Raw genomic sequence first — 23,742 nt, 5'->3', positions numbered from 1 at the left:
TGAACAACACAGATCAAAACAACTACCAAATTAAAACTTTGAACATATTTATATCATCCGAATTCAAACTCTAAATATGTAGAGTCAGTATTTGTTGGAGTGTCTGAGAATTGTGAACTACTCTAAAAAAAACCTTGTTAAAATAAAGCCTTTCTTACCTCTTCAGATGTGCGTCTTTTATCAGGAAGCACAAGTGTATTCGCATGGCTACCCGGAACTATGGTAGATCCTATACTCATTCTGGGTCCAACTAGCATGTACCGCTTCTCTCCCGATCTGTACTGGATGCTGTTACACAGTGTCCCGTCATAATTAGTCTCTGACAGATATTTAGGTGTATAGTCTGTGGATTTGGAGCACTGCATCGCAATCAGAACGATGATGCTGACGAGAAAAAGTACAGAAACTGCGCCCAAAGTTACCATGAGGTAAAATATCACGTTATTCTCGTCCTCATCATCTTTTGCTGCACCTTTAACATCAGAAGCTGCAAAAGCCTCTTTGGGCTCCACAAGTTTGACAATCACAGTAGCTGTTGCTGAGAGAGAAACGTTGCCGTTGTCTTTGACCAGTATTACCAGTTTATGCTCAGCCTCGTCTGTCTCTGTGAATGAGCGAAGTGTTCTGATCTGTCCTGTATAGCGGTCCAAAGCAAAGAGACTGTGGTCAGTAACTTCCTGCAGTGAAAAGAGCAACCAGCCGTTATATCCTATATCAGCGTCATAGGCTCTGACTTTAGTCACCAAGTGTCCTGCGTTGACGTTTCGGGGAATCTCCTCCACACCTTGAGCAGAACCGTTGGAGCTGAGTGGATACAGGATGACTGGAGCGTTGTCGTTCTGATCCAGGATGAAGACGTTGACTGTGACATTGTTGCTTAGTGGCGGAGTTCCAGAATCTGAGGCAACAACTTGGAACTGGAAAGTTTTCATCGTTTCAAAATCAAAACTTTTCAGCGCCGTAACATCTCCACTTTCCGAGTTAATATTTAAAAACAATGCCATACTGCCTTCGCTGTTGTCCCGATAAACAATCTGATATGAAATACGCGCATTATCACTTTCATCACAATCGGACGCCTTTACTGAAAATAACTGTGCACCTAAATCGTTATTTTCAGTGATGTAAAATATGTAAGGACTGACTGAAAACTGAGGCCTGTTGTCGTTCACGTCTGATATCGCCACAGTTATTGTCTTTTCACTTAAGAGTGATGGAACACCAGCATCCTTTGCAACAACTGTAAGTTCATAAAAATACCTTTCTTCTCTGTCCAGCAGTGACTTGGTCACTATGGCGTACATATTATCCTGGAGGGATGGCGATATAGCAAAAGGAACATCCTCAGGTATGAAACAGGAGACTTTCCCACTGGGACCTGAATCTAAATCATTCACGCTGATCAAAGCTACTGTTGTTCCAATCTTACAGTCTTCGGGAACTGACTTAGAAAATGACGTGACTTCAATCTCGGGTGGGTTATCGTTCAGGTCGATTACCTTTATTATCACACTTTTGTCTGTTGATAAAGGGATAGTCCCCTCATCAGACGCTCTTATATCAATTTCATAGCGTTCATTTTCTTCGTAATCAATTTCACCAGTCACTTTAATTTCCCCCGTGCTCGAGTCTATATAAAACAGTTTTTGCAGTTTGATTTCTACTTCCTTACCAAAAGAGTAAACAATTTTACCGTTTGCTCCCTCATCTAAATCTGTGGCATTCACCCGAATGACTAGCGTGCCGGGGGCTGCGTTTTCATTCAGCATAGCAGAGTATACATCTTGTGTAAAAACAGGTGCATTGTCGTTAACATCAAGTACCTCAATCAGTATTTGCGTTGTCCCAGACTTTGGCGGTCTCCCCCCATCAATAGCGGTAAGGAGAAGCTTGTGCTCTCTCGCAGCCTCTCTATCTAACTGCTTCTGTAAAACTAGAAATGGCATTTTACCATCATCTCTATCTTTTAACTCCAAACGAAAGTGATCACTGTGACTTAGTTTATACTGGTGAACAGAGAACTGGCTACCGTCTGGGTCTCGAGCAGGTTGGAGCTGAAATCTTGCACCCGGTATCGTCGATTCAAATATTTCAAGTCGTTTCTCTTTCTCTGGAAAGATGGGGGAGTGGTCGTTTACATCCAACACCTCTACGGTCACATAATGGATTTCCAGAGGATTTTCTAGCACTGTTTTAAGGTTTATTACACAATCGAGTCTTCGTTCGCAAATCTCTTCCCTGTCCACTTTCCTGCTCACATACAGAACACCGTCGTCTTGATTCAAATGAAAAAGGGGTTCCTTTGAACTGCCAACAATGCGGTACTTTCTTTCCTTCAGCGTAACCTTATCAATCCCCGCGTCTTTCGCAATATTTCCAACAATACTTCCTTCTTTAACCTCTTCAGAGATGGAATATATGATCTGAGCCGAGGCTTCGCTCCCAAACATCACCAATGCCACCACGTAGACTATGCATCTCCATCGCTCGATCCACGTCCGCCGTCCTCTTTGTTCCATTATGTGCAGAATAAAATTATGACTTCAGGATCAATTATTGTGTCGTTTACAAATAAAGTGCAGCAGGGTTCCTTTTTAACCTGCTCTCCATAAATTAAACCTATCTGTGCACACCACCGAGAACGACAAACAGCTGATTTCTTATTTAAGCTCATTGCACGAAATGCCAAAATACAGGGCTGGACCAGCTGGTGACGACAAAAAGACACTAGAGAAAACATTTGTAATTACACCGACACCATGCGATATATAACGTTATTGCAGCGCCGTGAACCTAAGAAATAAAATAAAATCAACTAAATTCAGGCAACAAAACTATTTGGCAACTGCAGGAAACAAAACAGCGTTCTGCTAAGAATAAGATATATTATCGGTGATTTGTAAGGTTCCTTCTTTGGAAATCTATATGAGTTATTTCTGTATTATTTCTTATAAAAAGGCTTGTAGTACTGAAACAACTTTCAGCACTACGGACAGCAACACTACCGACCACAGGCAGACGCACACCGACAAAGTCTGATACACTTTCAGCACACATAAATGTTATGGGAATTAAATAAACATGCGCATTATAGATTTAACTATCCAACGACAATAAGACTGCATTATATGTATTAAAACACGGTGTCATTATCGATAATGTCTTTTAAACGTCAGAAATTGCGCCATAATTTGCTCTGAGCACGCCCATCATTCTAAAAGGTCATCACTGTGGTTTCCTCATTTGGAAAATATATAACACCCAGTAACTTCAGTGATACAATTCGGTTCCCTGCAATTCCTTGAAATCTGCTACAGTTTTGTCAGGGGCCTCTAAAGTGGGAAAATTTCCAAAGAAATGTTTCAGGTGTTCTAGTACTGAAAAGCAATTATTTTTTTCATGAATTTTTAAAATTAAATCTTTCATGTTCAGTCGAAAGGTTGTCTGTTTCTGATTTATTAGATATTTTCAGTTTCAAAGGCAAAAGGGATAAAAATTAATATTAAACCACAGCACACTAACTGTAGTTTAATTTATGATTTTAACAGATCAGCTCGTTACTTGTTAGCAAACACATACAACAACGATCTCATTAACACACACACAGCTAGTTTGGGTGATGAATACCCACTACAAATTTATGTTCTATTTCTATTCAGCTGTTATAAAGAGAAAGTTTAACGCAGCACTTTGAACATATTTATATCAACGGAATTCAAGCTCTAAACATGTTGAGTCAGTATTTTTTGGAAAGTCTGAGAATTGTGAACTACTCTCAAAACAACTGTTTAAATAAAGTCTTTCTTACCTCTTCAGATGTGCGTCTCCTATCAGGAAGCACAAGTGTATTTGCATGACTGCCCGGAACTATAGTAGATCCTATACTCATTCTGGGTCCAACTAGCATGTACCGCTTCTCTCCTGATCTGTACTGGATGCTGTGACACAGTGTCCCATCATAATTAGTCTCTGGCAGATATTTAGAAGTATAGTCTGTGGATTTGGAGCACTGCATTGCAATCAGCACGATGATGCTGACGAGAAAAAGTACAGAAACTGCGCCCAAAGTTATCATGAGGTAAAATATGACATTACTGTCCTCATCATCTTTTGTCGCACTTTTAACATCAGAAGCTGAAAAAGCCTCTTTGGGCTCCACAAGTTTGACAATCACAGTAGCTGTTGCTGAGAGAGAAACGTTGCCGTTGTCTTTGACCAGTATGAGCAGTTTATGCTCAGCCTCGTCTGTCTCTGTGAATGAGCGAAGTGTTCTGATCTGTCCTGTATAGCGGTCCAAAGCAAAGAGACTGTGGTCAGTAACTTCCTGCAGTGAAAAGAGCAACCAGCCGTTATATCCTATATCAGCGTCATAGGCTCTGACTTTAGTCACCAAGTGTCCTGCGTTGACGTTTCGGGGAATCTCCTCCACACCTTGAGCAGAACCGTTGGAGCTGAGTGGATACAGGATGACTGGAGCGTTGTCGTTCTGATCCAAGACGAAGACGTTGATTGTGACGTTGTTGCTTAGTGGCGGAGTTCCAGAGTCTGAGGCAACAACTTGGAACTGGAACGTTTTCAGTGTTTCAAAGTCAAAACTTTTCAGCGCTAAAATTTCGCCATTTTCAGAGTTCATGTTTAGAAATGAAGTGACTTTATTATCTTCGACTCCGTCTCTGATAATATGATAGGAAATGCGCGCATTGTCATTCTCATCACGATCAGAGGCTTTAACAGAAAACACTGAAGCTCCTGGACTGTTCCCTTCAGTAACATAGAAAGTATATGGGCTGAGTGAAAACTCTGGACGGTTGTCATTCACATCGGACACCATAACACTTATTGTGTTTTCAGATGATAGCGATGGTTGGCCACCGTCTTTTGCAACTACTGTTATTATATATTGTGACTGTTTCTCTCTGTCTAGAGTTGTCTTGGTTACTAATGAATACATTTTGTCTTGTAAAGATGGTGATAAAACAAAAGGGACATCATCAATTACACTACAAATAACCTTTCCATTGACTCCAGAGTCCAAATCATTTACACTGATAAGAGCTACTGTAGTTCCAGGTCTGGAATCTTCTGGGATAGAGCTGGAAAATGAGGTAACCTCAATATCAGGTGCGTTATCATTCACATCAACTATCTTAATAATCACGCTTTTTTGTGTAGCCATTGGAGGCAGGCCTTTGTCTGATGCCTGAATTTCAATTTCGTATCTGTCTCTCTCCTCATAGTCTATTAAACCTTTTACAATGATCTCACCTGTTTTCTGATTAATATCAAAAAGCTTAAAGAATTTACGATTCACGCCATTGCTAAACGAATAAACCACATCCCCGTTGGGTCCATCATCTAAATCTGTTGCGTTTACCTGAATGACTGTTGTATCTACCCGAGCATTTTCATGAAGCATCACTGTGTAAACATCTTTAGAGAAAATGGGGCCATTATCATTTACATCTAAAACTCTGACTAGAATATTCATAGTACCCGATTTCGGAGGTTTACCCCCGTCCATGGCCGTTAGTATGAGCGTGTGGCTTCCTGCAGTCTCTCTGTCTAAAGATTTTTGAACAATCAGTACAGGTATTTTACCGTCGTCTCCTGAGTCTTTAACTTCCAAACGAAAGTGGTCATTAGAGCTAAGTTTATACTGCTGAAGAGAGAAGGGGCCACTGTCTGGATCTCGTGCGGGTTGCAGCGGAATTCGCACGCCTGGTAGCACAGACTCAAAAATCTCCAGTGTTGTCTCTTTTTCAGGGAATGTGGGAGAATGGTCATTTAAATCCACCACTTCTATAGCAACATAATGGACTTCCAGTGGGTTTTCTAGCACCGTTTTCAGATTTATTGTACAAGTACTGCTCCGCTCGCAAACCTCTTCCCGGTCGATTTTTCTCCTCGCGTACAGGATCCCGTCGTTTTGATCCACATTAAAAAGAGGATCTATGGCACTGGTTACAATCCGGTATTTCCTGCCTTTTAGTGTGCTTTTCTCTAATCCCAAATCTTTTGCTATATTTCCAACCACAGTTCCTTCTTCAACTTCCTCAGAAATGGAATATCTTAATTGAGCCGATGCCACACCGCACAGAAGCATAGCGATCAAGCACACAACACTCCGTCCTTTCATCCACGTTCGTTCGCATCCTCTTTGTCCCATCATTAAAACAAAATTAACCAACTCTTCGCGGTGTAAGTCACAGTGTCATAAGAAAAGAGTCCATCACGCACATACCTATGAGATGCTTATTTCAAAAGACGTAACAAATCCGGACAATTTGTAAAACGATCGCAGCACCCATTCAACTTATTCTGTCTGTAGGGAACCGAGAAGATAATAAAAAGGTGGAACCCTAATGCAATGACGACAAGATACAGTCTGTCTTTTGCCAGCACACTGACACCGTGCGAATTCGTTGCGTATTGCAAGAAAGTCAAAATACTGCAGCTGTTTCCAGGTAATTCTAAAGGAGCATGTTTATTTACTTTCACTTACAGGCTTAGAGGAATCTGAAAATCAGTTTTCCTCATTAGCTAATTATAAGGTTCTAAGTGGAGAGAGTAGAATTAGATTCTTAAAAACGTTAGATGTTTCCAGATAATAACTTTAATTACTCTGATATTTTTATACAAAATATTTATAGTATTTAAATTTATTTTTTAAATAATTTTCAAATCGGGATATGAATACTATGTCAGGAAAACGGACAGTGAATAACGCCCGGTCCAAATGCCTTTCTGTGACGTTATAGAAGGTAAATGAAGTAATATGACTGCATGACACATGACTGCAAACTATTCCGTTCTCCAACATAAATGTCTTACCTCTTCAGATGCTCGTCTCCGATCAGGTAGCACTAGAGTATTTGCATGACTCCCAGGTACTATAGTAGATCCTATACTCATTCTGGGTCCAACGAGCATGTACCGCTTCTCTCCTGATCTGTACTGGATGCTGTGACACAGTGTCCCATCATAATTAGTCTCTGGCAGATATTTAGAAGTATAGTCTGTGGATTTGGAGCACTGCATTGTAATCAGCACGATGATGCTGACGAGAAAAAGTACAGAAACTGCGCCCAAAGTTACCATGAGGTAAAATATCACATTACTGTCCTCATCATCTTTTGCTGTACTTTTAACATCAGAAGCTGCAAAAGCCTCTTTGGGCTCCACAAGTTTAACAATCACAGTAGCTGTTGCTGAGAGAGACACGTTGCCGTTGTCTTTGACCAGTATTACCAGTTTATGCTCAGCCTCGTCTGTCTCTGTGAATGAGCGAAGTGTTCTGATCTGTCCTGTGTAGCGGTCCAAACCAAAGAGACTGTGGTCAGTCACTTCCTGCAGTGAAAAGAGCAGCCAACCGTTATATCCTATATCAGCGTCATAGGCTCTGACTTTAGTCACCAAGTGTCCTGCGTTGACGTTTCGGGGAATCTCCTCTACGCCTTTAGTCGAGCCGTTGGAGCTGAGTGGATACAGGATGACTGGAGCGTTGTCATTCTGATCCAGGATGAAGACGTTGACTGTGACATTGTTGCTTAGTGAGGGAGTTCCAGAATCTGAGGCAACAACTTGGAACTGGAAAGTTTTCAGCGTTTCAAAGTCAAAACTTTTCAGTGCTAAAATTTCCCCATTTTCAGAGTTTATGTTTAGAAATGAAGTGAATTTATTATCTTCACTTCCATCTCTGATAATATGGTAGGAAATGCGCGCATTGTCATTCTCATCACGATCAGAGGCATTAACAGAAAACACCGAAGCTCCTGGACTGTTCCCCTCAGTAACATAGAAAGTATATGGGCTGAGTGAAAACTCTGGACGGTTGTCATTCACATCGGACACCGTAACGCTTATTGTCTTTTCAGATGATAACTGAGGCTGACCTGCGTCTTTTGCTGTTATTGTCAACTCGTATTGTGACTGTTTCTCTCTGTCCAGAGGGGATTTGGTCACTAATGAAAACATTTTGTCTTGTAAAGATGGTGACAATGCAAACGGAACATCGTCACCTAAGGAACAAATGACTTTTCCATTGACTCCAGAGTCCAAATCATTTACACTGATAAGAGCTACTGTAGTTCCAGGTCTGGAATCTTCTGGGATAGAGCTGGAAAATGAAGTAACCTCAATCTCCGGTGCGTTATCATTTACATCAACAATCTTAATAATTACACTCTTTTCCGTAGTTAACGGCGCAAAACCTCTATCTGACGCCTGAATTTCAATCTCATATTTATCCTTTTGCTCATAATCTAGCAGACCTTTTACAGTTATCTTTCCTGTTGACTGGTCAATATCAAAAAGGTTAAACACATTATTACTCACACTGTTGCCAAATGAGTAAACTACCTCTCCGTTCTGACTGTGATCTGGATCAGTTGCATTCACTTGTATGACTTCTGTACCTACAGGAGCATTTTCATTGAGCTTAACCGAATAAAGATCTTTTGAGAAAATGGGCGTGTTATCATTTACATCCAAAACATTTACCAAAATGTTCATGTCTCCAGATTTTGGTGGCTTCCCCCCATCTAGTGCGGTTAGCACCAATGAGTGACTGTGCGCTGCTTCCCTATCTAGTGCTTTTTGTAAAACCAGTATAGGTATTTTACCATCATCTCCTTTATCCCTCACTTCTAAACGGAAGTGGTCGTTGTGGTTAAGTTTATACTGCTGCACAGAAAACTGACCACTGTCTAGATCCCGTGAAGGTTTTAACTGAAATCGTGCTCCAGGTAGAACGGATTCTGAAATCTCCAGTATTTTATTTTCCTCTGGAAAAACTGGAGCATGGTCATTTATATCGAGCACATCTACTGCTACGTAATGGACCTCCAGTGGGTTTTCTAGCACAGTTTTAACATTTATCACACACGTACTGCTCTTCGCGCACACCTCTTCTCTGTCGATCTTTCGGCTTACATACAGGATACCATCGTTCTGATTTACGTGGAAAAGGGGTTCAGCACCGCTAGAAACAATCCGATACTTCCTTGTTTTCAGTGTGCTTTTATCTAATCCTAGATCTTTTGCGATGTTTCCAACAACCGTTCCCTCGTCAGTTTCCTCTGAGATTGAATACCTTAATTGTGCCGACGCCAAGCTCCACAAAAACAGGACAACAATGCAGATGACATCGCGTCGTCTCCCCATTCCTTTCTCATGTCCTCTTTGTTCCATGGTTACACCCGAAAGCATCAGTGTCACTTATAAGAGCAATCCAGCACTGCAGCGATCCAGTACAAATCGTCCATGAGTAAAGAATAATCACCCTTTTCCTAAAACGAGCATAAGCACGAACAGCGTATTCCCAAGCTCAGAAACGACTGCTGTAATATCCAAACCGGGACGCTATCAAGAGGCTCAACCAAAATGCAACGATAGAAAACACATTTAATGCTGCCTCTTTTCACTATACTGACACCTTGTGAGCAAAACAATCACTACAGAAAATCAGAACTATGTGAAACTTAAATCGAAAGTTCAAACTCATGTGTTATTCTTATTTTGAAGTTTTCGACATAAATTGAGGGGTATTTGTAAATAAATTATAAGGTAGTGCACTCTTGAAAAAACGTTTAAAGAAAAAAAGTATCTGAAAGTGTGGAGAAGATTCCCTCTAAATGACCAGTAAATTAAATTACTTCATGTCATTAAATTTGATTTATATGTCATATCAGTTACAGCTAATAGAGCTCTGTCGGGACTGTTTACTGTGAAGTGAGTATAAACATGGTCAGGACCATGGACAGCACTTGCCATAGACTTCAAGAATTTCTAGCTACATTTTGTGACAATATTACATTTCCTACACAAGTCACCAGAGGAATTTGAACTTTTTGTAGTCTATTGCTACAGTACATTCAGTCAGTTTTGTTTGCAGACTGATCTTATCTGCTACTACCAGAGAAAATATGGTCATCTTGGGTTATGAAAGATAATGTTCAAGAAAAAGGACATGAAGGTGGCAAGACAGCATGAAAAGACAGACTATGACGTTTCGTCTATTTGTTCTTGTCCAGTTCAAGCAACTGAGATCTACTAACCTCCTGATCTTAAAGGAAAATGTAATGACCAACAAACACAGTTTGCCAAGTTAAACAAATGAGTACCCCTTTTTCTAAAAGTATGCTAAGGCCATAGAAAAGTATATACCATAGAGTGTGCTTTGTCAAAGAAATAAACACTATTGTGCATACTTTTCAAAGTTCTACTTAAAAGCAGCAAATCCATGTCATGCCAAATCATCAAAAGAATTCTTAGTTTTACCATGATCACAATCTCGTCATCATTTTAACTAAAAAGTTATCCAACTCAGTCAGACTCAGTGAAACCTATAGATTCAGGTAAATTTAAAAAAGTTTTTTTCTTTTTCTTTCTTTCTTTCTTTCTTTCTTTCTTTCTTTCTTTCTTTCTTTCTTTCTTTCTTTCTTTCTTTCTTTCTTTCTTTCTTTCTTTCTTTTTTCTTTCTTTCTTTTCTTTTTTTCTTAGTCTGTGTTGAAATAATAATGTCTTTTTTCTGACATACATTTGTCATAAAATAAAGGTTCACACTAAACAAATCAGTTTGTGCCTGGTGCATATTGATGCATTTAGAGTAGCTTTTGGGAAAAAGGTTCTTTAAATATGCCTTACCTCAGATGTCTTTCTCCTATCAGGAAGCACTAGAGTATTTGCATGGCTCCCAGGTACTATGGTAGATCCTATACTCATTCTGGGTCCAACTAGCATGTACCGCTTCTCCCCTGATCTGTACTGGATGCTGTGACAAAGTGTCCCATCATAATTAGTCTCTGGCAGATATTTAGAAGTATAGTCTGTGGATTTGGAGCACTGCATTGCAATCAGCACGATGATACTTATGAGAAAAAGCACAGAAACCGCGCCCAAAGTTATCATAAGGTAAAATATGACATTACTGTCCTCATCATCTTTTGCTGCACTTTTAACATCAGAAGCTGCAAAAGCCTCTTTGGGCTCCACAAGTTTGACTATCACAGTAGCTGTTGCTGAGAGAGAAACGTTGCCGTTGTCTTTGACCAGAATGAGCAGTTTATGCTCAGCCTCGTCTGTCTCTGTGAATGAGCGAAGTGTTCTGATCTGTCCTGTATAGCGGTCCAAAGCAAAGAGACTGTGGTCAGTCACTTCCTGCAGTGAAAAGAGCAACCAGCCGTTATATCCTATATCAGCGTCATAGGCTCTGACTTTAGTCACCAAGTGTCCTGCGTTGACGTTTCGGGGAATCTCCTCCACACCTTGAGCAGAGCCGTTGGAGCTGAGTGGATACAGGATGACTGGAGCGTTGTCGTTCTGATCCAGAATGAAGACGTTGACTGTGACATTGTTGCTTAGTGACGGAGTTCCCGAATCTGAGGCAACAACTTGGAACTGGAAAGTTTTCAGCGTTTCAAAGTCAAAACTTTTCAGCGCTAAAATTTCGCCATTTTCAGAGTTTATGTTTAGAAATGAAGTGACTTTATTATCTTCACTTCCGTCTCTAATAATATGATAGGAAATGCGCGCATTGTCATTCTCATCACGATCAGAGGCTTTAACAGAAAACACTGAAGCTCCTGGACTGTTTCCCTCAGTAACATAGAAAGTATATGGGCTGAGTGAAAACTCTGGACGGTTGTCATTCACATCGGACACCGTAACGCTTATAGTCTTTTCAGATGATAACGGAGGCTGACCTGCGTCTTTTGCTGTTATTGTCAACTCGTATTGCGACTGTTTCTCTCTGTCCAGAGGGGATTTGGTCACTAATGAAAACATTTTGTCCTGTAAAGATGGTGACAATGCAAACGGAACATCGTCACCTAAGGAACTAATGACTTTTCCATTAAGACCAGAATCCAAATCATTTACACTTATAAGAGCTACTGTAGTTCCAGGCCTGGAATCTTCTGGGATGGAGCTGGAAAATGAAGTAACTTCAATCTCAGGCGCATTGTCATTCACATCAACTATCTTAATATTTACACTCTTTTGTGTTGATAGAGGAGCCAGACCTTTATCTGATGCTTGAATTTCAATTTCATATTTGTCCTTCTCCTCATAGTCTATCTGCCCTTTTACAGTTATCTCACCTGTCACAGGGTTTATGTCAAAAAGCTTCAATAACCTAGAATGAACAACACTGCTAAATGAATAAACGACATCTCCGTTTTGGCTGTCATCTAAATCCGTTGCATTCACTTGGACGACTACTGTACCTACAGGAGCATTTTCATTAAGCGTAACAGAATAAACATCTTGGGAGAAAACAGGTGCGTTATCATTAATGTCCAAAACATATATTAGAATTTTCATCTCTCCAGATTTAGCAGGTTTGCCCCCATCCAGGGCCGTCAGTGCTAATGAATGGGTTCCCGCTGCTTCCCTATCCAAAGATTTCTGCACAATTAATATTGGTATTTTCCCATCTTCTCCCTTATCCTTTACTTCTAACCGAAAGTGGTCGTTTGAGCTAAGTTTATACTGCTGAATGGTAAAAGGACCGCCGTCTGGATCTCGTGCGGGCTGTAACGGTATACGTACACCGGGTAACGCAGACTCTGAAATTTCCAGCCTTTTCTCTTCCTGTGGAAAACGAGGAGAGTGGTCATTTACATCCAACACCTCCACTGCAACGTAATGTATCTCCAGCGGGTTTTCTAGTACAGTTTTCAGATTTATTAAACACGAAGTGCTCTCCGCGCACACCTCTTCTCTGTCAATCTTCCGGCTCACATACAGAACACCGTCATTTGGATTTACATGGAAAAGGGGATCTACATCACTATTAACAATCCGATACTTTCTCTCTTTTAACGTGCTTTTATCTATTCCCAGATCTTTTGCGATGTTTCCTACCACAGTCCCTTCGTTAACTTCCTCCGAGACTGAATATCGCATCTGCGCCGAAGCCACAGTACACAAAAGCACAGCAGCCATGCAGCCAAGGAAAGATCCTCTCCCACTTCGCCTCTCGTGTCTTCTTTGTTCCATGGTTACACCCTAGATCACAAGTATACCTTCAGATAATCGATTGCTGCAACATAACGACAAAATCCAAACGTTCCTTATATGAAAATACTCATCTTCTGTCTACAATGACGGATATAATGCCAAAGAAACACGGCAGTAAGCTCAACAACGGCCGCGAAAAAAGAGATGGAACCAAACAACCCTGGTGGGAAACTCGTGCAAGGCTTCCTGTTTGGATTACACTGACACCACTCGATCTGCGTTCTCACTGCAGGGAAAAATACTATAACAGATTTTTTCATGTTTGACAAAAAAAAGTGACAAATCTCAAAAACATCAGAAGGGTCTGCATAACATTACACAAGAAACAGTTATTACACGACAAAATTAAGTGATATGAGTCAACACGCTGCGTTAACATCAGTAAGTATAAAAAAATATTTCAGTTCAATAGAAACTCAATCAAGCGAGTCCAATAAAGAACTGCTAATGCTGTGCACTATAGTGCTGCCTGACACATGCTGAGGCTTTTGGATTGCTCAGGCTCCTTATTTCATTTATGCCAGTATTTTAAGCAAAAGGAGGTTGGGAATAGAAGAGAAGGAAACTGTTGAAAGAAGAGAAACAGTGGAGATTGTGAAAAAAAAATCCCACGTTCATCACTGTTCAAAGAGAAATTGCACGAGTTGTTTTTTGATTACTTTAAGAATAGTAAATATTCACGACCTTGTCGTCGTCATAAATGGTTATTTCGTTACGAAGCATGCCATTAATTTCATTCCAGACGCGCTACTAATAAAACAAATGTAAGTAAGGATTGAGACCAGGAAATGTGACGCAAATGTCTTACCTCCTCGGATGCTCTCCTCCTGTCGGGAAGCACAAGTGTATTTGCATGGCTGCCAGGTACTATGGTAGATCCTATACTCATTCTGGGTCCAACTAGCATGTACCGCTTCTCCCCTGATCTGTACTGGATGCTGTGACACAGTGTCCCATCATAATTAGTCTCTGGCAGATATTTAGAAGTATAGTCTGTGGATTTGGAGCACTGCATTGCAATCAGCACGATGATGCTGACGAGAAAAAGTACAGAAACTGCGCCCAAAGTTATCACGAGGTAAAATATGACATTACTGTCCTCATCATCGTTTGCTGCACTTTTAACATCAGAAGCTGCAAAAGCCTCTTTGGGCTCCACAAGTTTGACAATCACAGTAGCTGTTGCTGAGAGAGAAACGTTGCCGTTGTCTTTGACCAGTATTACCAGTTTATGCTCAGCCTCGTCTGTCTCTGTGAATGAGCGAAGTGTTCTGATCTGTCCTGTATAGCGGTCCAAAGCAAAGAGACTGTGGTCAGTAACTTCTTGCAGTGAAAAGAGCAACCAGCCGTTATATCCTATATCAGCGTCATAGGCTCTGACTTTAGTCACCAAGTGTCCTGCGTTGACGTTTCGGGGAATCTCCTCCACACCTTGAGCAGAACCGTTGGAGCTGAGTGGATACAGGATGACTGGAGCGTTGTCGTTCTGATCCAAGACGAAGACGTTGATTGTGACGTTGTTGCTTAGTGGCGGAGTTCCAGAGTCTGAGGCAACAACTTGGAACTGAAACGTTTTCAGTGTTTCAAAGTCAAAACTTTTCAGCGCTAAAACGTCGCCATTTTCAGTGTTTATGTTTAGAAATGAAGTGACTTTGTTATCTTCACTTCCGTCTCTGATAATATGATAGGAAATGCGCGCATTGTCATTCTCATCACGATCAGAGGCTTTAACAGAAAACACTGACGATCCTGGATTATTCCCCTCAGTAACATAGAAAGTATATGGGCTGAGTGAAAACTCTGGACTGTTGTCATTTACATCTGACACCGTAACACTTATTGTCTTTTCAGATGATAACGGAGGCTGACCTGCGTCTTTTGCCGTTATTGTCAACTCATATTGTGACTGTTTCTCTCTGTCCAGAGGGGATTTGGTCACTAATGAAAACATTTTGTCTTTTAATGATGTTGATAGAATGAACGGTACATCTTCATTTACACTGCAGATCACTTTTCCATTAAGACCAGAATCCAAATCATTTACACTAATAAGAGCTACTGTAGTTCCAGGCCTGGAATCTTCTGGTATTGAGCTTGAAAATGATGTTACCTCAATCTCAGGTGCGTTATCATTCACATCAATTATCTTAATATTTACACTTTTTTCTGTAGTTAGAGGAGCCAGGCCTCTATCTGATGCCTGGATTTCTATTTCATATCCGTCCTGCTCCTCATAATCTATTAAACCTTTAACAGTTAATTGTCCTGTTAGTGAATTAATATCAATAATGCTTAATATGTTTTGATGCATACTGTTGCTAAATGAGTAAACCACATCTCCGTTAGGGCCATCATCCAAGTCTGTTGCATTTACCTGAATAATTGGTGTTCCTACCTGAACATTTTCATTTAGTGTCACTGAATAAACGTCTTTAGAAAAAATAGGCGCGTTATCATTAACATCCAAAACATTTACGAGAATATTCATGTTACCAGATTTCGGAGGTTTACCCCCATCAAGTGCTGTCACTATTAGTGAATGGCTTCTTGCATTTTCCCTGTCTAAAGATTTTTGAACAACTAAAATTGGTATTTTTATGTCATCTCGTTTATCCTTAACCTCCAAACGGAAATGTTCGTTGTTGCTAATTATATATCGCTGCACTGAAAACTGACCACTGTCTCGATCCCGGGCGGCTTTCAGCTGAAATCGTGTCCCGGGGAACACTGACTCTGAAATCTCCAGTGTAGCACTATTTTCCGAAAAAGTAGGTGAATGGTCATTTACATCCAAAACTTCCACTTCAACATAGTGGACCTCCAGTGGGGTTTCTAGCACTGTTTTCACATTTATCACACACGCACTGCTCTGCACGCACACCTCCTCTCTGTCAATCTTCCGACTCACATACAGAACGCCATCGTTTGGATTCACGTAGAAAAGGGGATCATCGTTACTTGAAACAATCCGATACTTCCGGTCTTTCAACGTGTTTTTATCTAATCCCAGATCTCTTGCTATGTTTCCAACTATAGTTCCTTCTTTAACTTCTTCAGAGATCGAATATCGTAATTGCGCTGAGGCTACAGTCCACAAAAGCACAGCAGCTACACATCCTACCAGACATCCTCTCCTCATTTCCGACTGGCGTTTTCTTTGTTCCATGGTTTTATCCAAAATCACCAGTAATCCATCACTAATAGTTTTTTGACGTTTAAAAAAGACTCCAGGGGTTACCTGATTACAAATATTCCCTTTTTAAACAGGTAAAATGAGGCAAACGCAGACTAGAATAAGAACAGAAAAACTGCGCTAATGTTGTACTGAGACTGGTGTGAGGAGGACGGATTACAAAGGTATGACGACAATATCTTGAGCTGCTGATTTTTGTTATCGCACTGACACCATGCGAGCAGGTGTCTCACAGCAGAGAATTCGTCCAGTTTTTATCACATCTGCTTAATGCAAAATTGTTTTATACTTGGCTACAACTCATACTGTCAAGCCACAAGACAAGATAAAGACGTGGTGTCCAGAGTCAATAAGAGATCTCAATGCTTCCCCTAATAAAAAACAAAACAAAAACACGGCCTTTCAGAAAATGATCTAACGTTATTTTCTAAAGCCAAAACAATACGTTAAATTATCTACAAACTGTACGTTTGTCTTTTTGTGCTTGTAATATTCGAGGAACAGAGAAAGCATGGGAATCCTTTTCAGCACCATGGACAGCAATTACAAACCACAAGGAAAACTACGGCCCATTAAGATGGTTACGTAAGGATTGATATTTACATATATTAGATAAACATAAGTATGTTATAAACTGCTAAGTGTCAGGTTAAGAAGCATCAAAATATGACAAACGTGGAAAAATGTTTTAGGACAAAAAATACTGCATATGTTGCCAGAAACACATTAGGATTTTTGTAAGAGGTCTGGTTATGACTACGTAAGCTTTCTTAAGCCATCACAAATTCATGAATAGAAATATGCTTATTTCGTAAAATAAAATAAAAACTTTTAATATCTCTTACCTCTTCAGAGGTCCTCCTCCTGTCAGGAAGCACTAGAGTATTTGCATGACTGCCCGGAACTATAGTAGATCCTATACTCATTCTGGGTCCAACTAGCATGTACCGCTTCTCTCCTGATCTGTACTGGATGCTGTGACACAGTGTCCCATCATAATTAGTCTCTGGCAGATATTTAGAAGTATAGTCTGTTGATTTGGAGCACTGCATTGCAATCAGCACGATGATGCTGACGAGAAAAAGTACAGAAACTGCGCCCAAAGTTATCATCAGGTAAAATATGACGTTACTGTCCTCGTCATCTTTAGCTGCACTTTTAACATCAGAAGCTGCAAAAGCCTCTTTAGGCTCCACAAGTTTGACAATCACAGTAGCTGTTGCTGAGAGAGAAACGTTGCCGTTGTCTTTGACCAGTATGAGCAGTTTATGCTCAGCCTCGTCTGTCTCTGTGAATGAGCGAAGTGTTCTGATCTGTCCTGTATAGCGGTCCAAAGCAAAGAGACTGTGGTCAGTAACTTCCTGCAGTGAAAAGAGCAGCCAGCCGTTATATCCTATATCAGCGTCATAGGCTCTGACTTTAGTCACCAAGTGTCCTGCGTTGACATTTCGGGGAATCTCCTCCACACCTTGAGCAGAACCGTTGGAGCTGAGTGGATACAGGATGACTGGAGCATTATCGTTCTGATCCAGGATGAAGACGTTGACTGTGACATTGTTGCTTAGTGACGGAGTTCCAGAATCTGAGGCAACAACTTGGAACTGGAAAGTTTTCATTGTTTCAAAATCAAAACTTTTCAGCGCTAAAACGTCGCCATTTTCAGTGTTTATGTTTAGAAATGAAGTGACTTTATTATCCTCACTTCCGTCTCTGATAATATGATAGGAAATGCGCGCATTGTCATTCTCATCACGATCAGAGGCTTTAATAGAAAACACCGAAGCTCCTGGATTATTCCCCTCAGTAACATAGAAAGTATATGGGCTGAGTGAAAACTCTGGACGGTTGTCATTCACATCTGACACCGTAACGCGTATTGTCTTTTCAGATGATAACTGTGGCTGACCTGCGTCTTTTGCCGTTATTGTCAACTCATATTGTGACTGTTTCTCTCTGTCCAGAGGGGATTTGGTCACTAATGAAAACATCTTGTCTTTTAAGGATGTTGATAGAATGAACGGTACATCTTCATTTACACTGCAGATCACTTTTCCATTAAGACCAGAATCCAAATCATTTACACTAATAAGAGCTACTGTAGTTCCAGGCCTGGAATCTTCAGGGATGGAATTTGAAAACGAAGTAACCTCAATCTCAGGTGCGTTATCATTCACATCAACTATCTTGATTATGACGCTTTTTTCTGTGGCAAGAGGAGCCAGGCCTTTATCCGATGCCTGGATTTCTATTTCATATTTGTCCCTTTCTTCGTAATCTATTAAATTTTTAACAGTTATTTCCCCTGTCATTGAATTAATGTCAAATAGATTTAATATATTTTGATTCATACTGTTGCTAAATGAGTAAACTATCTCTCCGTTAGGCCCATCATCCAAATCCGTTGCATTTACTTGTACGACTATTGTGCCGAGGGGAATATTTTCACTGAGTGTAAAAGAATAATCATGTTTCGGGAAAGCAGGTGCGTTATCATTAATATCCAACACATTTACCAGGATATTCATGTCACCTGATTTCGGAGGTTTGCCCCCATCAAGGGCCTTCAGTATTAGTGAATGGCTTCCTGCTACTTCTCTGTCTAAAGATTTTTGAACAACTAAAATAGGTATTTTACCATCGTCTCCTTTATCCTTAACTTCCAAACGGAAATGGTCGTTGTTGCTAAGTTTATACTGCTGCACGGAAAACTGACCAATGTCTCGATCAAGCGCAGCTTTCAGCTGGATTCGTGCTCCGGGCAACACTGACTCTGAAATCTCCAATTTCTTGTCTTTTTCGTGGAAAATGGGCTCATGGTCATTTATATCTACAACCTCCACTTCCACATAATGGACCTCCAGCGGGTTTTCTAGCACTGTTTTCACATTTATTACACACGCAGTGCTCTGCGCACACACCTCCTCTCTGTCAATCTTTCTGCTCACATACAGAACACCGTCGTTTGGATTCACATAGAAAAGGGGATCCGCATTACTTGAAACAATCCGATACTTCCGGTCTTTCAACGTGTTTTTATCTAATCCCAGATCTCTTGCTATGTTTCCAACCATAGTTCCGTCTTCAACTTCTTCAGAGATCGAATACCGTAATTGCGCTGATGCTACAGTCCACAAAAGCACAACAGCTACACATCCAACCAGATATCCTCTCGCTATTTCTCGTTCACGTTTTCTTTGTTCCATGGTCTTGTCCTTAATGTTCAAAGATCTATCACAGAAAACATCGCGACGTCGTGATAGAACACAGTGTTTTTCCCTATTGTAAACAATCCTGTTCTTAAAAAAATAGGAAAAAATAGGAATAAAATGATCGCAGTTACAGGGAAGAATGAGAACAGAAGAGAATGCGGTAACGTCGAAGTGAGAGCCTTATCAGGAGGAGGAACCACATTACAATGAGACAACGTCACACACTGCTGACTTGTGATATTGTACTGACACCATGCGACCAAGTGTTTCTCTTCGGTGAAACGAAGTATTAGCGTACCAGCTAAATGGTACACTGTTCTGTATCTGCCTGTAAATCTGTGACCAAACGCGATCGATAGTTGAAAAGAGACAAGCCTTCACCTTCAATCACACGCTACTGTGGCTGAGGCTATTCCTTCTTGTGTGCTTAAATTATGAGTCCAAACATCTAAAACATACACACAGTAACGACAAACGATTAATCCTGACTTTGCTTCCATTATACTGACACCACATGACCAAAAGTCTAACTGCAGACAACACACTAGTAATGCATTAGTTAAAAATAAGTAAAATGAGTACCCTGGGGTAATACCAACCCAATGCTTCTTTTGTTGTATTCTCATCATGTACGAATATTAAATGTTTACTCTGTATCGTTACAATTGTTGCCAAGAACAAGTTCAGATTCCTGGTTCGTTATATGAGTTACAACTACATATCCTTTAAACAGGATTTTCAACACCATGGATAGCGATAGTCAGAAACTTCACCTTGGTCCAGTTGAGTTATGCGTTGTTATCGTTCATATTAAGAAAAAAAACGTAAAAAAAAAACCCTAATTAAAAGACAGATTTTTTTTAAATCTGTTTTAGCTCCATAATCTGTCTTTGCAGCTGGATGTTTTTTAAAAGTTGTTTGACTTTAGAATGGCATTTAATATATTAAACATACTCTATGTCTAAAATGACTTATCTGTCGTATTTTAAAGAAAAGCCTAGCTCATTTAATTTTATACTGACACAGAGAGAGAAGAATAATTCTTACGAATAAAATCTTGGCAGATGTTCTCGGGTATCGCTCAAGTTGTTTCCATAAGTATTAGTTGTAAACACAAATTTCCACAAACTATAATCAATGCATGAATGCGAATGTACTGTGCATTTATTTAATTGGAAAATGTTGAATATTCCTTACCTCTTCAGATGTGCGTCTCCTATCAGGAAGCACAAGTGTATTTGCATGACTGCCCGGAACTATAGTAGATCCTATACTCATTCTGGGTCCAACTAGCATGTACCGCTTCTCCCCTGATCTGTACTGGATGCTGTGACACAGTGTCCCATCATAATTAGTCTCTGGCAGATATTTAGAAGTATAGTCTGTGGATTTGGAGCACTGCATTGCAATCAGCACGATGATGCTGACGAGAAAAAGTACAGAAACTGCGCCCAAAGTTATCATGAGGTAAAATATGACATTACTGTCCTCATCATCTTTTGTCGCACTTTTAACATCAGAAGCTGCAAAAGCCTCTTTGGGCTCCACAAGTTTGACAATCACAGTAGCTGTTGCTGAGAGAGAAACGTTGCCGTTGTCTTTGACCAGTATGAGCAGTTTATGCTCAGCCTCGTCTGTCTCTGTGAATGAGCGAAGTGTTCTGATCTGTCCTGTATAGCGGTCCAAAGCAAAGAGACTATGGTCAGTAACTTCTTGCAGTGAAAAGAGCAACCAGCCGTTATATCCTATATCAGCGTCATAGGCTCTGACTTTAGTCACCAAGTGTCCTGCGTTGACGTTTCGGGGAATCTCCTCCACACCTTGAGCAGAACCATTGGAGCTGAGTGGATACAGGATGACTGGAGCGTTGTCGTTCTGATCCAAGACGAAGACGTTGATTGTGACGTTGTTGCTTAGTGGCGGAGTTCCAGAGTCTGAGGCAACAACTTGGAACTGAAACGTTTTCAGTGTTTCAAAGTCAAAACTTTTCAGCGCTAAAATTTCGCCATTTTCAGAGTTTATGTTTAGAAACGAAGTGACTTTATTATCCTCACTTCCGTCTCTGATAATATGATAGGAAATGCGCGCATTGTCATTCTCATCACGATCAGAGGCTTTAATAGAAAACACCGAAGCTCCTGGATTATTCCCCTCAGTAACATAGAAAGTATATGGGCTGAGTGAAAACTCTGGACTGTTGTCATTCACATCTGACACCGTAACGCTTATTGTCTTTTCAGATGATAACGGAGGCTGACCTGCGTCTTTTGCCGTTATTGTCAACTCATATTGGGACTGTTTCTCTCTGTCCAGAGGGGATTTGGTCACTAATGAAAACATCTTATCCTGTAAAGATGGTGATAAAGCAAACGGAACATCCTCACCTACGAAACAAATAACTTTTCCATTAAGACCAGAATCCAAGTCGTTTACACTAATAAGAGCTACTGTAGTTCCAGGCCTGGAATCTTCTGGTATTGAGCTTGAAAATGATGTTACCTCAATCTCAGGTGCGTTATCATTCAAGTCAACAATCTTTATTTTTACGCTCTTTTCTGTAGTTAGAGGAGCCATACCTTTATCTGACGCCTGGATTTCTATTTCGTATTTTTCCCTCTCCTCATAGTTTATCAATCCTTTAACGCTTAACTCTCCTGTTAATGGACTGATAGCAAAGAGATTTAAATCTTTTTGATTTATACTCTTACCAAATGAATAAACTACATCTCCGTTAGGTCCATCATCTAAGTCTATTGCATTTACTTGTACGACTATTGTACCAAGTGGTGTATTTTCATTGAGCGTAACAGAATAATCATCTTTAGAGAAAGCAGGAGCGTTATCATTAACATCAAGAACATTTACCAGAATATTCATTTCGCTTGATTTCGGAGGTTTACCCCCATCCAGCGCCGTCAGTGATAATACATGGCTCCCTGCAGTTTCCCTGTCTAAGGATTTTTGAACAACTAAAATAGGTATTTTTCCATCATCTCCTTTATCCTTAATTTCCAATCGGAAGTGATCGTTGTTGCTAAGTTTATACTGCTGCACGGAAAACTGTCCACTGTCTTGGTCACGTGCTGCCTTCAGCTGAAATCGTGTCCCCGGTAATACTGACTCTGAAATCTCAAGGGTTGTCTGGTTGTCTTGGAAGCTGGGTGAATGATCATTTATATCCAGCACTTCTACTCTAGCATAATGGACCTCCAGTGGGTTTTCTAGCACAGTTTTAACATTTATTACACACGCACTGCTCTGCGCACACACTTCCTCTCTGTCAATCTTTCTGCTCACATACAGAACACCATCGTTTGGATTCACATAGAACAGGGGATCCGCATTACTTGAAACAATCCGATACTTCCGGTCTTTCAACATGTTTTTATCTAATCCCAGATCTCTTGCTATGTTTCCAACCACAGTTCCTTCGTTAACCTCCTCGGAGATCGAGTATCGCAACTGCGCTGATGCTACAGTCCACAAAAGCACAGCAAATACGCATCCGACCAGATATCCTCTCCTCATTTCCGACTGGCGTTTTCTTTGTTCCATGGTGAAAACGAAATTTTTCAATAATCCATCACAATGACTATAAATCTGTTGGAAATGCAAAAAAAGAACAACCTCGTTCTTGCAAACACTCCTGTGATATTTGTACATGCATAAACTGGTGTAAACCCAGAGAACAATCCGCGAAACGATACTCCCCTTGTCGATGTGAAATAGCTAAGAGGTGGAACCAAAAAGCAGTAAGGACAAGCTTGTGGGTGGAAGGTTTTCTATATCGCACTGACACCATGCGAGTTTTATTCTCATTACAGAAAATTGGCTTCATATTGGATTATTAGAGCAGTACGATCGGTTTATGAAAAGCGAAGAAGAGACTTAGTGTCCATCAGAAGATTACAAATCCAACACGAATTAAAAAAAAACTATGATCTCTTTTTTTCACGCAGTACCAGCGAGTATTTTAAATTTGTATTGTTGTTATCTCACGAGTTAAGCAAATCGTGTCACTTCAGAATTACCTTGAAACGAAGCAAGGCACTTTTCAGCACCAAGGATAGTTATTTAGTTTGCAAATTGCTTTCACTGAGTGAGTCCCGCACATTTTTGTATCTCATTAATTGACTGGTAGCTAAAAACACTCACTTGTCTGAAATAAATCAACCTTGATTTGTTGCTCAATAATTTCAGAATAACAAGGTATTATAATAATGTCCAATGAGACACTTTAAAATATCACAGCTGCTCTGATCGAGGTGAGGGAGATGAAAAGGATGCATTTTTGTATGACTAGTGATTAAAAATAAATGT

The 23,742-nt window shown here is 40.3% G+C and overlaps 1 protein-coding gene and 1 pseudogene across 24 annotated transcripts in view; both read right to left on the bottom strand.

Moving 5' to 3' along the window:
- The window catches only part of LOC146392371 (protocadherin alpha-C2-like), a 217,762-nt gene that overhangs the window by 135,934 nt on the left and 58,086 nt on the right, over positions 1-23,742 (bottom strand). The window contains exon 1 of one of the 24 annotated variants that reach the window (XM_084946402.1): positions 17,059-19,525. The exons of 18 other annotated variants lie outside the window; for them this stretch is intronic. In XM_084946402.1, coding sequence (XP_084802528.1) covers positions 17,059-19,416 — 2,358 coding nt within the window. In that variant the 5' untranslated portion in view covers positions 19,417-19,525. 5 more of the 24 variants (XM_084946369.1, XM_084946428.1, XM_084946314.1 and 2 more) reach the window with 5 other exon arrangements.
- Positions 20,354-23,742, bottom strand: LOC146392372 (protocadherin alpha-3 pseudogene; annotated as a pseudogene).

Source organism: Perissodus microlepis, chromosome 2 (assembly GCF_051167445.1).
Source record: "Perissodus microlepis isolate ML-2025 ecotype Zambia chromosome 2, ASM5116744v1, whole genome shotgun sequence".
NCBI classification, from domain to species: domain Eukaryota; kingdom Metazoa; phylum Chordata; class Actinopteri; order Cichliformes; family Cichlidae; genus Perissodus; species Perissodus microlepis.
The sequence above is the reverse complement of the archived record's forward strand: the minus strand, read 5'-3'. Positions and strand labels throughout refer to the sequence as shown.